The following is a 14,117-nucleotide window of genomic DNA, read 5'->3' on the forward strand; positions in this document are numbered from 1 at the left end:
TTCCCCATTTGTACACTTTATATTTAAAATCTGAAATATCTCTATTTAGTTTCGATTGCTTTGCATTTATGCGAATAATCTGCATATTCAAGTCAGATAAAGGAGTTAGCAATTCTCAGTGCCTTAATTCTCTCCTGAATATCCTCGAGGGGAGTTTCCACCTCAATGAGCTCTGACAGAGTGTCACACCAGTAGGTAGCTGCTCCAGCAACCGCGGATACAGATGTCGCTGGTTGAAATAAAAACCCTGTATGTTGTAACATCTTCCTCAGAAAAATTTCAATTTTTTTATCCATAGTCTCTCTAAAAGAAGAACTATCCCCCAGAGGGATAATAGTATGCTTAGCCAGCGTGGAGATAGCGCCATCTACCTTAGGGATGGAGCACCACAAATCTAATTGAGAGTCAGGGACCGGGAATCAGGGGGAAAAAGAAGTTCCTACTCTTTCCCATTCGTTATTAATAATGTTCGCCATCTTAATTGACACAGGAAAAGTCAGAGGGACCTTTCTATCTTCGTAAACCCCGTCTAATTTAGGGATCTTAGGCCTCTGGAACCTCTAGATTAGACAGAACCTCCTTTAATAAAAAAACGCAGATGCTCAATTTTAAATCTAAAGGAGGGTTCCACGGCTGAAGGAGGTTTAGAAACTTAAGTCTCCGACAGAGGTTAACTCATCATCGGATAGCTGGGTTATAGTAGCTAAATCCGACAAATATTTAGATTACTCTAGGCCAGGAGAACTATGTTTAACCTTTCTCTTGCGTTTGTTAGAGCGAGGTAAGGCACTCAGGGCCTCAGACAACGCCGATTGTAACTGCGCGGTAAATTCCGCTGGAAAAAAGCCCCCTCCGGATTAGTTGAGCCACAGGGAACTACATGTGGAGTGTGTAATGTAGAAAGGGTAGTAATTTCTCGGGACCCAGATTTCTGAGAATGAGACGGCTCAGAAGGGCTAATCGCGCTATGAGTATTAGCAGGCTTGTCTCCCTTCTTAGACTTAAGAACAGTGGTTAGGCAAATGGAACAAAATTGAGCAGGTGGGAAAACCACAGCCTCCTCACAATATAAAAAGTAAATTATTATTCAGTACAGAAGGAGCGGAACATTCTAATGTAGTATCAGAGTCCTCCATAGCTTTGTATATACCCAAAGGAGGACAATGAAAAAAACACTTTCATTTAAAAAATGGCACCTTAATACTTCCAATGGCTGGGGCAGACCCAGACAGCCGACAGTGAAAATGCTCTCCTCAGGAGTGATATCTGCAGCAGGATCTAAGGAAATGAAAGAGACCACTCCCGGTCATGTGGTACATAAGACAGGACTTCCCCTGCTATGAAAAAGGGCGCCAAGCTATTATGAGCTGCGCAACACTTCAAAAATGAAAGTGAAACCTGTTTGTTCCAAGCCAAAAACACAGCCCATGAACCTAGTCTTGCAGCAGCGCTTCTGACATTGACTTGAGCGTGTAGCAGCAAGCAGTAAAACTTGCCAACACTGATTGCTCAGGAGCTGTTAGCGACAGTCTGGATGGGTTCGCAGAAAAACTATCCCTGCATCTCCAGACTCTAACTTTTATCAATATTCTCACTGAGAGGTTGACATGATCACTTAAAACTCCAGTCCTTTCTCAAAGGTAACATACCTATACAGGACTATCCAAATATTCTGACACTTCCACCTCCTATAGTGATGAAAAGCGAAGGATGACTGGGGGATAGGGGAAGTGGGAGGAATATTTAAGTCTTTGGCAGGGGGGGGTCTTTGCCTCCTCCTGGTGGCCAGGTGTTGTATTTCCTAACAGTAAGGAATTAAGTTGTGGACTCTCCCTGCCTTATGGAAGGAAAAATACAATTTCAACTTCTATCTGAAACATTAAAGCATTTCATGCCTTTGCATGTTAAAATAAATGTCCTTTCATATGCATGAAAAACTGGCCAGTTATCATATCAGATGTGGTCACAATGCCTAAAGTATATTGTATGGATATGCACACCTCAAATGATAAAACAGAAGTGCACAAAAGGTGCATCGTAAACTAAGAAATAAGTGATGGAAAGCAAATTGCAAGTTGTTATCCCCCTACAGCAAATAAGGAAAACAGGTCATTAAAGTTGTATTCTGCACAAGATATGTTTTTCCAAGAAAACAAATTATGCTTACCTGATAATTTAGAGACTGTAAAACAGACTCGACTGAGCCAACAGCCCACCAAGAGACACCATCGCCCAACAGACGGTCCCCCACCACTCACCCCTCACAAATGAAGGGTAAACCAGCCGAAAACCCAAAATGGAACAAGGCCAAGGAGGACCGAGGAACCGAAAAGTACCTCAATGCAAAACACAGCACCTCCTAGAGTGGGCCCAAAGCAGAGACCCAAATGAACCCAAACAGGGAAGGAGGCCCTGCCTATACCAGACGAAACCCGGGATAATACCGGGCACGGAGACCAAAAAAAACATCTCTCCAACATCCTGCAAGCATGGAACCCAACTAAAGAGGCAAAGTCCTCCCAGCGCATGCCTAAAGAATACCCAAGTATTCAACCATGAAAGAGCATGTAATAGACCCAGGTAAAACTCCACGTTTGAGAACACAGAGGGAGCTAAAACATGAATGGTCTTGTAACGCACGGCTAATCCCCCTTATGGGACTCAATGCACTGCTCAAAGGAAGAAGGCTAAGTAGACCTTGTCGGAGATCGGACCAGCAACCCTCAATTTGCTACAGTGCAGAGTAGTCACAGTGCATTAGTACGCCGAGTTAGCTGTCCAGCTAGCCGCAAGGAAGAAGCAGCAGTCTTCAAGAAATAGACCGCACAAAACAGCACCCGACAGAGGGCACGCTCCAGGCAACCGAAGCCGCTAGACCTACTCACAGGTCCCTAAAAAGGAGGAACACAAAACCTCCATTGAGGCCCCCCGAGAAGGAGAATTACCCTCAGAACCCAAAGGAAGAGGAAACCGTCTCCTGTCAAAGGAGCAAGGAGAAAGAAAAAAACATCTCCTAGCAGACTGAGCTATCAGAATAGACTCAGCAAGCTCACACATTCCAAAGGATACTGTGACCCATGAACCGCTCGGGCATCCTGACCTGCAGACTCAGCAGGGCCACCAATATAAGGGAACAAAATCCTGAAACTGGTACAGGATGAGCGGAAAGATGGCAGAGCCATCCCCCCAGAGTACAATTACAACCCTACTCTGAAACCAGACAAGGTCATAGACTTAAGGATCTATCAAACAGCCTTTGGCTGGGTTGTCTTTGCCTCTTCCTGGTGGCCAGGTTCTTATTTTCCAAAAGTAATGAATGCAGCCGAGGACACTTTCCATTTAAGAAGATAAAAAAAAAAGAGAGTAGGTAGTTTGCAAGGATAGGTTTTGACTCAGCCCAAAAATATTAGAATATTCTGTAGAAAATAGTAATATTCTGTAGAAAATATTACATTTAAACCAGCTAGGCTATAAGTTATTTCACATTATGATAAATGATGTAAAAATTTCTATAACCCTTAATTGAAAAAACCCCCCAACATAATTGATGTAAGAACTTACCTGATAAATTCATTTATTTCATATTGGCAAGAGTCCATGAGCTAGTAACGTATGGGATATACAATCCTACCAGGAGGGGCAAAGTTTCCCAAACCTCAAAATGCCTATAAATACACCCCTCACCACACCCACAATTCAGTTTAACGAATAGCTAAGTAGTAGGGTGATAGAAAAAGGAGTAGAAAGCATAAATAAAAAGGAAATGGAAATAGAATTGTGCTTTATACAAAAAAACATAACCACCATAAAAAGGGTGGGTCTCATGGACTCTTGCCAATATGAAAGAAATTAATTTATCAGGTAAGTTCTTACATAAATTATGTTTTCTTTCATGTAATTGGCAAGACTGCATGAGCTAGTGACGTATGGGATAGTAATACCCAAGATGTGGTACGCTACAGAAGAGTCACTAGAGAGAGAGGGATAAAACAAAAACAGCCATTTTCCGCTGAAAAAAATTAAATCCACAACAAAACAAAAAATACATTTTTCTCATAATTGAAAAGAAAAAACTCAAAACATAAGCAGAGGAATTAAACTGAAACAGCTACCTGAAGAACTTTTCTACCAAAAACTGCTTCCGAAGAGGCAAATACATCAAAACGGTAGTAAATGGATGCAAAGAAGACCAAGTCGCTGCTTTGCAAATCTGATCAACTGAAGCTTAATTCTTAAAAGCCCATGAAGTGGAGACTGATCTAGTAGAATGAGCTGTGATTCTCTGAGGTGGGGCCTGACCCGACTCCAAATAAGCCTTAGGAATCAAAAGCTTTAACCAAGATGCCAAGGAAATGGCAGAAGCTTTCTGACCTTTCCTAGAACCAGAAAAGACAACAAATAGACTAGAAGTCTTCCTGAAATCTTTAGTAGCTTCAACATAATATTTAAAAGTTCTTACAGCATCCAGAGAATGTAAGGATCTCTCCAAAGAATTCTTAGGATTAGGACACAAAGAGGAGACAACAATTTCCCTATTAATGTTGTTAGAATTCACAACTTTAGGTAAAAATTTAAATAAAGTCTGCAAAACTGCCTTATCTTTATGAAAAATAAGAAAAGGTGACTCACAAGAAAAAGCAGATAATTCAGAAACTCTTCTAGTAAAAGAGATAGCCAAAAAAAACAACACTTTTCAAAAAGTAGTTTAATATCCAAAGAATGCATAGGCTCAAAAGGCTGAGCCTGTAAAGCTTTCAAAACCAAATTAAGACTCCAAGGAGGAAAGATTGAGTTAATGACAGGCTTGATAGGGACCAAAGCCTGAACAAAACAGTGAATATCAGGAAGCTTAGCAATCTTTCTGTGAAATAAAACAGAAAGAGCAGAGATTTGTCCCTTCAAGGAACACCACGAAATATAAGTCTTCCAAATTTGATAATAAATCTTCCTAGAAACAGATTTATGAGCCTGTAACATAGTATCAATCACTGAGTCCGAGAAACCTCTATGACTAAGCACTAGGCCTTGACAACTGGACATCAGGATAAGGTCCGCATACCAGAACCTGTGAGGCCATGCTGGTGCTACCAGAAACACAAACAAATGTTCCATGATGATCTTGGAGATCACTCTTGGAAGAAGAACTAGAGGCAGGAATATATAAGCAGGTTGGTAAAACCAAGGAACTGCTAACACATCCACCGACTTCGCCTGAGGATCCCTGGACCTGGACAGGTACCTGGGAAGTTTCTTGTTTAGATGGGAAGCCATCAAATCTATTTCTGGAAGACCCCACATCTGAACAATCTGAAAAAACACATCTGGATGGAGAGACCACTCCCCCGGATGTAAAGTCTGACGGCTGAGATAATCCGCTTCCCAATTGTCTACACCTGGGATATGTACTGCAGAAATAAGACAAGAGCTAGATTCCGCCCAAGAAAGTATCCAAGATACTTCTTTCATAGCTAGGGGACTGCGAGTCCCACCCTGATGACTGACATATGCCACAGTTGTGATATTGTCTGTCTGAAAACAAATGAATGGTTCTATATTCAACAGAGACCAAACCTGAAGAGCCCTGAAAATAGCATGGAGTTCTAAAATATTGACTGGTAACCTCGCCTCTTGAGATTTCCAAACCCCTTGTGCTGCCAGAGATCCCCAGACAGCTCCCCAACCTGAAAGACTAGCATCTGTTTTGAATACAGTCCAGGTTGGACGAACAAGAGAGGCCCCTTGAATTATACGGTGGTGATCTAACCACCAAGTCAGAGAAAGTTGAACATTGGAATTTAAGGATATTAATTGTGATATATTTGCATAATCCCTGCACCATTGATTCAGCATATAAAGTTGGAGAGGTCTCATATGAAAACGAGCAAAGGGGATCGCGTCCGATGCTACAGTCATGAGACCTAAAACCTCCATGCACATAGCCACTGAAAGGAATGATAGAGACTGAAGGTTCTGACAAGCTTAAACCAATTTCATTTGTCTCTTTTCTGTTAGAGACAGAGTCATGGACACTGAATCTATCTGGAAATCTAAAAAGGTGACCCTTGTCTGAGGGATCAAGGAACTTTTTGGTAAATTGATCCTCCAACCATGTCTTTGAAGAAACAACACTAGTTGATTTGTGTGATATTCTGCAAATAGTAAAGACTGAGCTAGTACCAAGATATTGTCCAAATAAGGAAACACCGCAATACCCTGTTCTCTGATTACAGAAAGTAGGGCACTGAGAACTTTTGAAAAAATTATTGGAGCAGTCGCTAGGCCAAATGGAAGAGCGGCAAATTGGTAATGCTTGTCTAGAACAGAGAATCTCAGAAATCGATAGTAATCTGGATGAATCAGAATATGAAGATATACATACTGTAAGTCTATCATGGACATATAATGACCTTGCTGAACAAAAGGCAGAATAGTCCTTATAGTCACCATTTTGAAAGTTGGCACTCTTACAAAACGGTTCAAAATTTTCAGATCCAGAACTGGCCTGAATGAATTTTCTTTCTTTGGGACAATGAATAGATTTGAATAAAACCCCAGACCCTGTTCCTGAAATGGAACTGGTATGATTACCCCTGAAAGCTCTTGATCTGAAACACACTTCAGAAAGGCCTGAGCTTTCACTGAATTTGCTGTAACTTGTGAGAGAAAAAAATCTTCTCACAGGAGGTCTTACTCTGAATCCTATTCGATGCCCTTGAAAGACAATGCTCTGAATCCATTGATTTTGGACAGAATCTGCCCAAATGTTTTGGAAAAATTTTAATCTGCCACCCACCAGCTGAGCTGGAATGATGGCCGTACCTTCATGCAGACTTGGGGGCTGGCTTTGGTTTCTTAAAAGGTTTAGATTTATTCCAACTTGAAGAGGGTTTCCAATTGGAACCAGATTCTTTGAGGGAAGGATTGACATTCTGTTCCTTATTCTGTCGAAAATAACGAAATCTATTGAAAGCTTTAGATTTACCCTTAGATCTTTTATCCTGAGGTAAAAAAAACTCCCTTCCCTCCAGTAACAGTTGAAATAATTGAATCCAACTAAGAACCAAATAAATTGTTACCTTGGAAATAAAGAGATAGTAATCTAGACTTAGATACCATGTCAGCATTCCAATATTTGAGCCACAACGCTCTTCTAGTTAAAATAGCTAAAGACATAGATTTAACATAAATTTTGATATAAAAAATAGCATCACAGATAAAATGATTAGCATGTTGAAGCAAACGAACAATGCTAGACAAATTAGGATCTATTTCCTGTTGCGCCAAGCTTTCCAACCAAAACGTTGATGCAGCTGCAACATCAGCCATAGAAATGGCAGGCCTGAGAAGATAGCCAGAATATAAATAAGCTTTCCTTAGATAAGATTAACGTTTCCTATCTAAAGGGTCGTTAAAAGAAGTACTATCTTTTATAGGAATAGTAGTACGTTTGGCAAGAGTAGAAATAGCCCATTAACCTTGGGGATTTTTTCCCAAAACTCCAAACTAACTGCTGGCAAAGGATACAACTTTTTAAACCTTGAGGAAGGAAAAAAAGAAGTACAAGGCCTATTCCATTCCTTTGAAATCATATCAGAAATAGCATCAAGTAATGTAAAAACCTCTGGAGTAACCACAGGTGGTTTATAAACAGAATTTAAATGTTTACTAGTTTTAGCATCAAGAGGACTAGTTTCCTCAATATCCAGAGTAGTCAACACCTCTTAACAAGGAACAAATATACTCCATCTTAAAGAGATAAGTAGATTTGTCAGTTTCAATATCTGAGGTAGGATCTTCTGAATCAGATAGATCCTCATCAGAGGATGATAATTCAGTATATTGTCGGTCATTTGAAATTTCATCAACTTTATGAGAAGTTTTAAAAGACCTTTTACGTTTATTAGAAGGCGGAATAGCAGACAAAGCCTTCTGAATCACATCAGCAATAAAATATTTTATATTCACAGGGATATAATTTACATTAGATTTTGAAGGAACAACAGGCATTGTACTAGTACTGATGGATACATTCTCTGCATGTAAAAGCTTATCCTGACAACTGTTACATACTACACCTGGAGATATAATCTCTGCTAATTTACAACAGATACACTTATCTTTGGTAGAACTGTTATCAGGCAGCAGGGTTCCAACAGTGGTTTCTGAGACAGGATCAGATCGAGACATCTTGCAAATGTAAGAGAAAAAAACAACTTATAAAGCAAAATGATCAATTTCCTTATATGGCAGTTTCAGGAATGGGGAAAAAATGCAAACAGCATAGCGCTCTGAGCATAGAAAAAGGCAAGAGGCATATAGGAAGTGGAGATTAAATAATCAAATTATTTGGCGCCAAGAATGACGCACAGTGCAAAATTAAATTTTTTGGCGCAAACATCCGGAAATGACGCATCTTGCGTCATGGCAGACGCAACCTTGTGCAAGGAAACCTGGCATCAACTAAGACGCTGGAAATGACGAATTTGCATTACGGAACGTACCTTTGCGCCAAAAAAATTCTCGCGTCAAGAATGATGCAATAAATATCAGCATTTTGCGGCCTCGCAAGCCTAATTTGCCCGCAAAATTAATGAAAACAGTCAATTTTTTAAGAAAAGACTATATCCCAGGTAAGAAAAAGTAACTTCCTAAATATGTTTTCCCAATTTTGAAACTAATAGTCTGCAAAAGGAAATATACATAAACCTGACTCATGGCAAATATAAGTACAATACATATATTTAGAACTTTACATTAATACATAAAGGGCTAAACCATAGCCAAGTGTGTCTTAAGTAATGAAAACATACTTACCGTAAAGACACCCATCCACATACAGCAGATAGCCAAAGCAGTACTGAAACAGTAGAGGTAATGGTATATGAGAGTATATTGTCGATCTGAAAAGGGAGGTAGGAGATGAATCTCTACAACCAATAACAGAGAACCTATGAAAAGATTTCACGCGAGGAAAACCATAGAATTCAATAGGTGATACTCCCTTCACATCCCTCTGACATTCACTGTACTCAGAGGAATCGGGCTTAAAAAATGCTGAGAAGCGCATATCGCAGAAGAAAATCAAGCACAAACTTACTTCACCACCTCCATAGGAGGCAAAGTTTGTAAAACTGAACTGTGGGTGTGGTGAGGGGTGTATTTATAGGCATTTTGAGGTTTGGGAAACTTTGCCCCTCCTGGTAGGATTGTATATCCCATACGTCACTAGCTCATAGACTCTTGCCAATTGCATGAAAGAAATAAAAATATTCTAACTTTATCAATATAGGTTCATAAGGTAACTGAATAGCTGGATGTAGAAGGTAATATTGAGACATATGTTCATATGACTGCAATGTTGGATGCGTATATACAGGCACAAAATACTCTTATCAAGGAAAGGGAGTTGCCCATAATTCAGGATGATTGAGACATCGATCTTCTTATACTTGTCTAGCTAGTGAGAATTGAAAATCACTTGGTTATATAACTTTAATAGCCATCTCTGTAAATGTTTGAAATTTTTTTCCAGAATATTTTGTAATTGGGTGGCAAATTGTTTTCTACCCTCTCATCTCTATTAGTTTATTTTGTTGTGTTCATTTCTATTGTATTATACAAGTTGTATTCCAATAAACACTGGATTATAGAAATAATATATTTATATAATAATAATAATAATAATAATAATAATGTAGCCTCTACAAATGTTCAATCAAGTTTTCTGATAATTTCATCACAGAAAAAAAAAAACGGTGAAAAGATTGATTTTTTTATTGGCAGCATAAGAAATACAAGACTGGCAATGCTTAGCAGACATAAGTAAGGACACATGATCTTTTGCCCCTTTCATCTCTGAAAGGCACTGGCTATAAATAAAAGCAGGCTTATCATTTCTTCACAGATATGCTACAGACTTCTGTCCCTCCCTCATATTGACATTATAACCTAATTTTAACATGCACTCATCACACATTAAAAGCTGATTTTCACATTCATGGGGAAACAATTTTTTTTCCTTCTTTAAAACACATGCAGCATTTTAGTTTTAATTTATTATGACTAGAGCATGGGCTGATACCACAATTCCCTGATATTCTATACTGATACCTATGCTTGAGATTCAATACTTAAAGGGATAGTAAACATGAGAAATATTACTAAAATGAAGTAGTATTTGCCTTTAAACCTTCTACGATTGTAAACTGATAAGCGCAATTTTTCTAAGAAACCGTTTTCTGCAAACACATCCCCTGCCGCCCTCAAGCTAACATTTGTTTTCTTATTTTCATTAGTGGGGGTACAGTCAACAAGAAGCCATACTCCCCACTAAATTCACTCTGTATTGTGCACACTCCCAGCAGGTGAGAGGGTGAATGTGAGCATGTGCAACACATCTGCTTCAAGCCATAGGGCAGATAGTTTAGGACTGGGAACATGCAAAATAATCAGTGAATAGAGTGGTGGGGCTTGCTGGACACTGCTCAGCTTATATTCAGAATCTGGAACATTTAAAGGCACACAATTAGTTTTAACTTAAAATGTCTCATGTTTATTGTCTCTTTATATAAGGGATGTTAAAATGTGTGTGCTTTTGACATTTGAACAGCAAAATCAATGTTTCTCTTTACATTTGTTCTACAATTTGTGTGTTTCTATAGAACGAATATTAAAATTTGAATATTGAAAATTCCATTCTGATGTTTTTGACACTGTTAATCATCCTTAATAATAATAATACCAACAGTATGAAATATTATTGTTGTTATTGAGGTATTAAAGGAACATTAAACACTTTATAATTAAAAAAAAAAAATCTGCAATATTTTATTTTGCCCCCTTTTCCTGTAGTTTTATTCTAAAATTGTGAGCTTTTCAGTTCCTGTTAGAAATTGAAGTGCAGAACACTGTTATATTCCACACAGCCATTGGCTGCACTCTAGTGACCTATTTATAACTGTCCCTAATTGGCCACAGCAGAGACAGAAAGTCAAGTTGCAACATGGCAGCTCCCATTGCTTCATAGACATTAAAAGTTATAATGTTAATTATTTAAACAACTAATGAAACTTAAAAAAAAATACATCTACATGTTATTCTCAGACTAATCTTTTATTTGAATGCATTATCATATCTAGCATTTAGTGTTTAATGTCCCTTTAAAAGTATCAAAGGCCAATCTCTAAAATCTTACCCAATTAGACATGCTCACACAGTGCTTAGTGTCAAGAAAAGAGATGTTACTGTTACAACAGAAAGCAAAATGCATTAGAAACTGAATTACTTATGTGAGTATCTTTGTACAGTCAGATATTCAAGAGTTGTTATGAACTTATACTTAATGCTTGTCAGTCAATCTTTCCTGCAGAACATGAAAACTGTGCTTTATAAAGAATAGTCTTTATGCAGGTGCCATAAAATTTTAACATAAAATTCCATGTACTGCGATAATCAGGGTAGTAGCCACATAGATACAATGCAGACGTCTCCAGTAGTATCACTCATCTTTGGTCAACAGAACCAGTTCAAGTTCATAAACCATCCAGGTCGAAGAGAAATATCTGTGCTTATTGTTCTATTTCCAAGTTGTCAATTTTATGATCAGGCTGTTTAAAACTAATCACTTCTTGGTATGTAATCTCTGAAAGAAAAAAACAATCAGAGCAAAAGATCAGAAAAGGTAAAGAAACCACAATTTAAAAGAAGTTTCACACTTTAATTATTATCTAAGTATGTGCATTTCAACCACATTTTTATATTTGAGTAGTACATAAAGTTTTATAGCAACTCATATCCTATGTAGGTTTTAACTTTAACTGTAAATATTATCTAATTTTATTTTTAGAGGTCATCTTTAGCATATGTGTGAGTATAATGTAATGTGGCACACAACCAACCCAACCGCCATACAATAAATGAACCAAAAATCAGACATGCTTTGTAAAGCAGATTTATGTATTAATTGTAATGTCTAATTAAAAAGGACTAAAAGATAAATGATATGATGCAAAAAGCTAAGCAGATCAAAGATAGAAATATTAAAGGGACACTGTACCCAAAAATGTTCTTTCGTGATTCAGATTAAGCATGAAATGTTAAGCAACTTTCTAATTTACTCCTATTATCAAATTTTCTTCATTCTCTTGGCATCTTTATTTGAAATGCAAGAATGTAAGTTTAGATACTGGCCCATTTTTGGTGAACAACCTGGGTTGTCCTTGCTGATTGGTGGATAAATTCATCCACCAATAAAAAAGTGTTGTCCAGAGTACTGAAACCAAAAGGCTTAAATGCCTTCTTTTCAAATAATGATAGCAAGAGAACGAAGAAAAATTGATAATAGGAGTAAATTAGAAAGTTGCTTAAAATTGCATGATCTTTCTGAATTACAAAAGAAAAATTGTAGATGTCATATGTACTGAAAATATATTTCCTTCTTTTATTTATACACACATATATATATATATATATATATATATATATATATATATATATACATATATATATATATATATATATATATATAAATTTTAATGTAATAAAAATAACCATTTTTTATGTTTGCTTTTACCATTGTATTTACTCTTTTTTTTTCACAGTTCAACACTTTGCGCTCAAACTTTAGAAATAATTACAACTTTAGAAATATATGAAAAAATATTTTTACAAACTCATTTCTTTAAGTTTATTTTAGATTTCCAGGGGCTGCGCATTCTGTATTTTTTTAAAATCTGATAAGCTTGAAAATGTTACAATTATTTATTAATATAAACACAACATTATTAAAAAAAAATATATGTTCAATTATTGTAAAAATGAAAATATAAATTTTTAAAAACATTTGAAGAAAAAACCCCCAAAACAATCAGTTTGTGGTAAATACAGACAAATAAAAAAAAAATCAAACAAATCCACTTCAAATGCTAATATAAAATGAGATTACCTTTCCATTCATCTATGGTACGTTCTTTGTCCTCTGTAGACTCGTCATACGGTTCTGCTTCGGGTTCATCTTCAGGGTCATGATATTGTACAAAATATGGATGGGCAAGTGCTTCTGTGGCAGTTATTCTCTTGTCACTATCTAATATGAGCATCTTTTCCAGTAGATCGATAGCTAAAATACAATTAACATTTAAAAGCGTGCAATTTAACCTATGACCCCATTACACTATTCTGCAATAAACCTGTAAGTTTAACTAGATTTAGTAAGAATATGGTTTCATGATTTTTAAAGAATTAGAATTTAAAAAAAATAATAATACAAAATAATATATATATATATATATATATATTATTTTATTACAAGATTTTCATATTTTATAAATAAACATGAAATCATTTCACCAGATTGTGCAATTAAAATATAATAAAAAAATGTTTGTCTTGGGTCACAATACACTATTTTTTTCTCATTTGATAAATACACACACACATATACATATACATACATACATATATATATACACACACACACGTAAATCGCCTAGTTATTTAATCACCGACCCCTAACATGTGGGAATAAGCTCTGTAATATATTAATACTTTAGAAATAAAGAAAGAATATGATCTCCAGTCTTGAGAGATTCCTTAAAGACAGGGAATACAGCACTCTAAAATATAACAAAAACACCTACTAATTCATCTAGTTCTTAAAAACAAAGAACAGAGAAACAAGAATAATACAGGTGTAGCAATGGTTAATACCTATTCATACAGCAGAAGCAGTCAGGCAATTATCTCTTTGGTTCATATAGATACATTTCCTATGTTATATCTGCAAAACATCATAAATCTTGCTCATAAACCTTGTGTGCACATAGGAAAAAAGAAAGAAACAAACAAAAAAAAAAAGTTCTTGTTATAAGCAAGTAGTGACCAGCGCTGGTATATTGTTAGTTGCAAAGCATGCTTATTTCAGCATGTCCAGATTAGCAAGGGTTAAGAACAGTCCCCTTATATGTATATATATTTATTTTCCATCAGTTCTTGATTTTGGAAAAAACGTACAGTCAGAAACTTACAGCACCAGCAGTGAATCAGTATGAAGTAATGTCAGGCAGAAAGTTGTTAGCCGGTTGTGAGAGTTACCAGGAAAACATAGCACAACAAGCATA

General features: G+C 36.7%; 1 protein-coding gene across 1 annotated transcript in view; it reads right to left on the bottom strand.

The window, feature by feature from the left end:
• Positions 1–9,759: 9,759 nt before the first annotated feature.
• MAPK11 (mitogen-activated protein kinase 11) overlaps positions 9,760–14,117 on the bottom strand; it is a 128,181-nt gene continuing 123,823 nt past the window's right edge. The window contains exons 11-12 of the mRNA XM_053716643.1: positions 12,944–13,117; positions 9,760–11,641 (exon numbers count right to left, since the gene is read on the bottom strand). Coding sequence (XP_053572618.1) covers positions 11,568–11,641; positions 12,944–13,117 — 248 coding nt within the window. The 3' untranslated portion in view covers positions 9,760–11,567. The remainder of the gene's footprint in view (positions 11,642–12,943; positions 13,118–14,117) is intronic.

The sequence above is a fragment of the Bombina bombina genome, chromosome 6, assembly GCF_027579735.1.
Source record: "Bombina bombina isolate aBomBom1 chromosome 6, aBomBom1.pri, whole genome shotgun sequence".
Taxonomy (NCBI): Eukaryota; Metazoa; Chordata; class Amphibia; order Anura; family Bombinatoridae; genus Bombina; species Bombina bombina.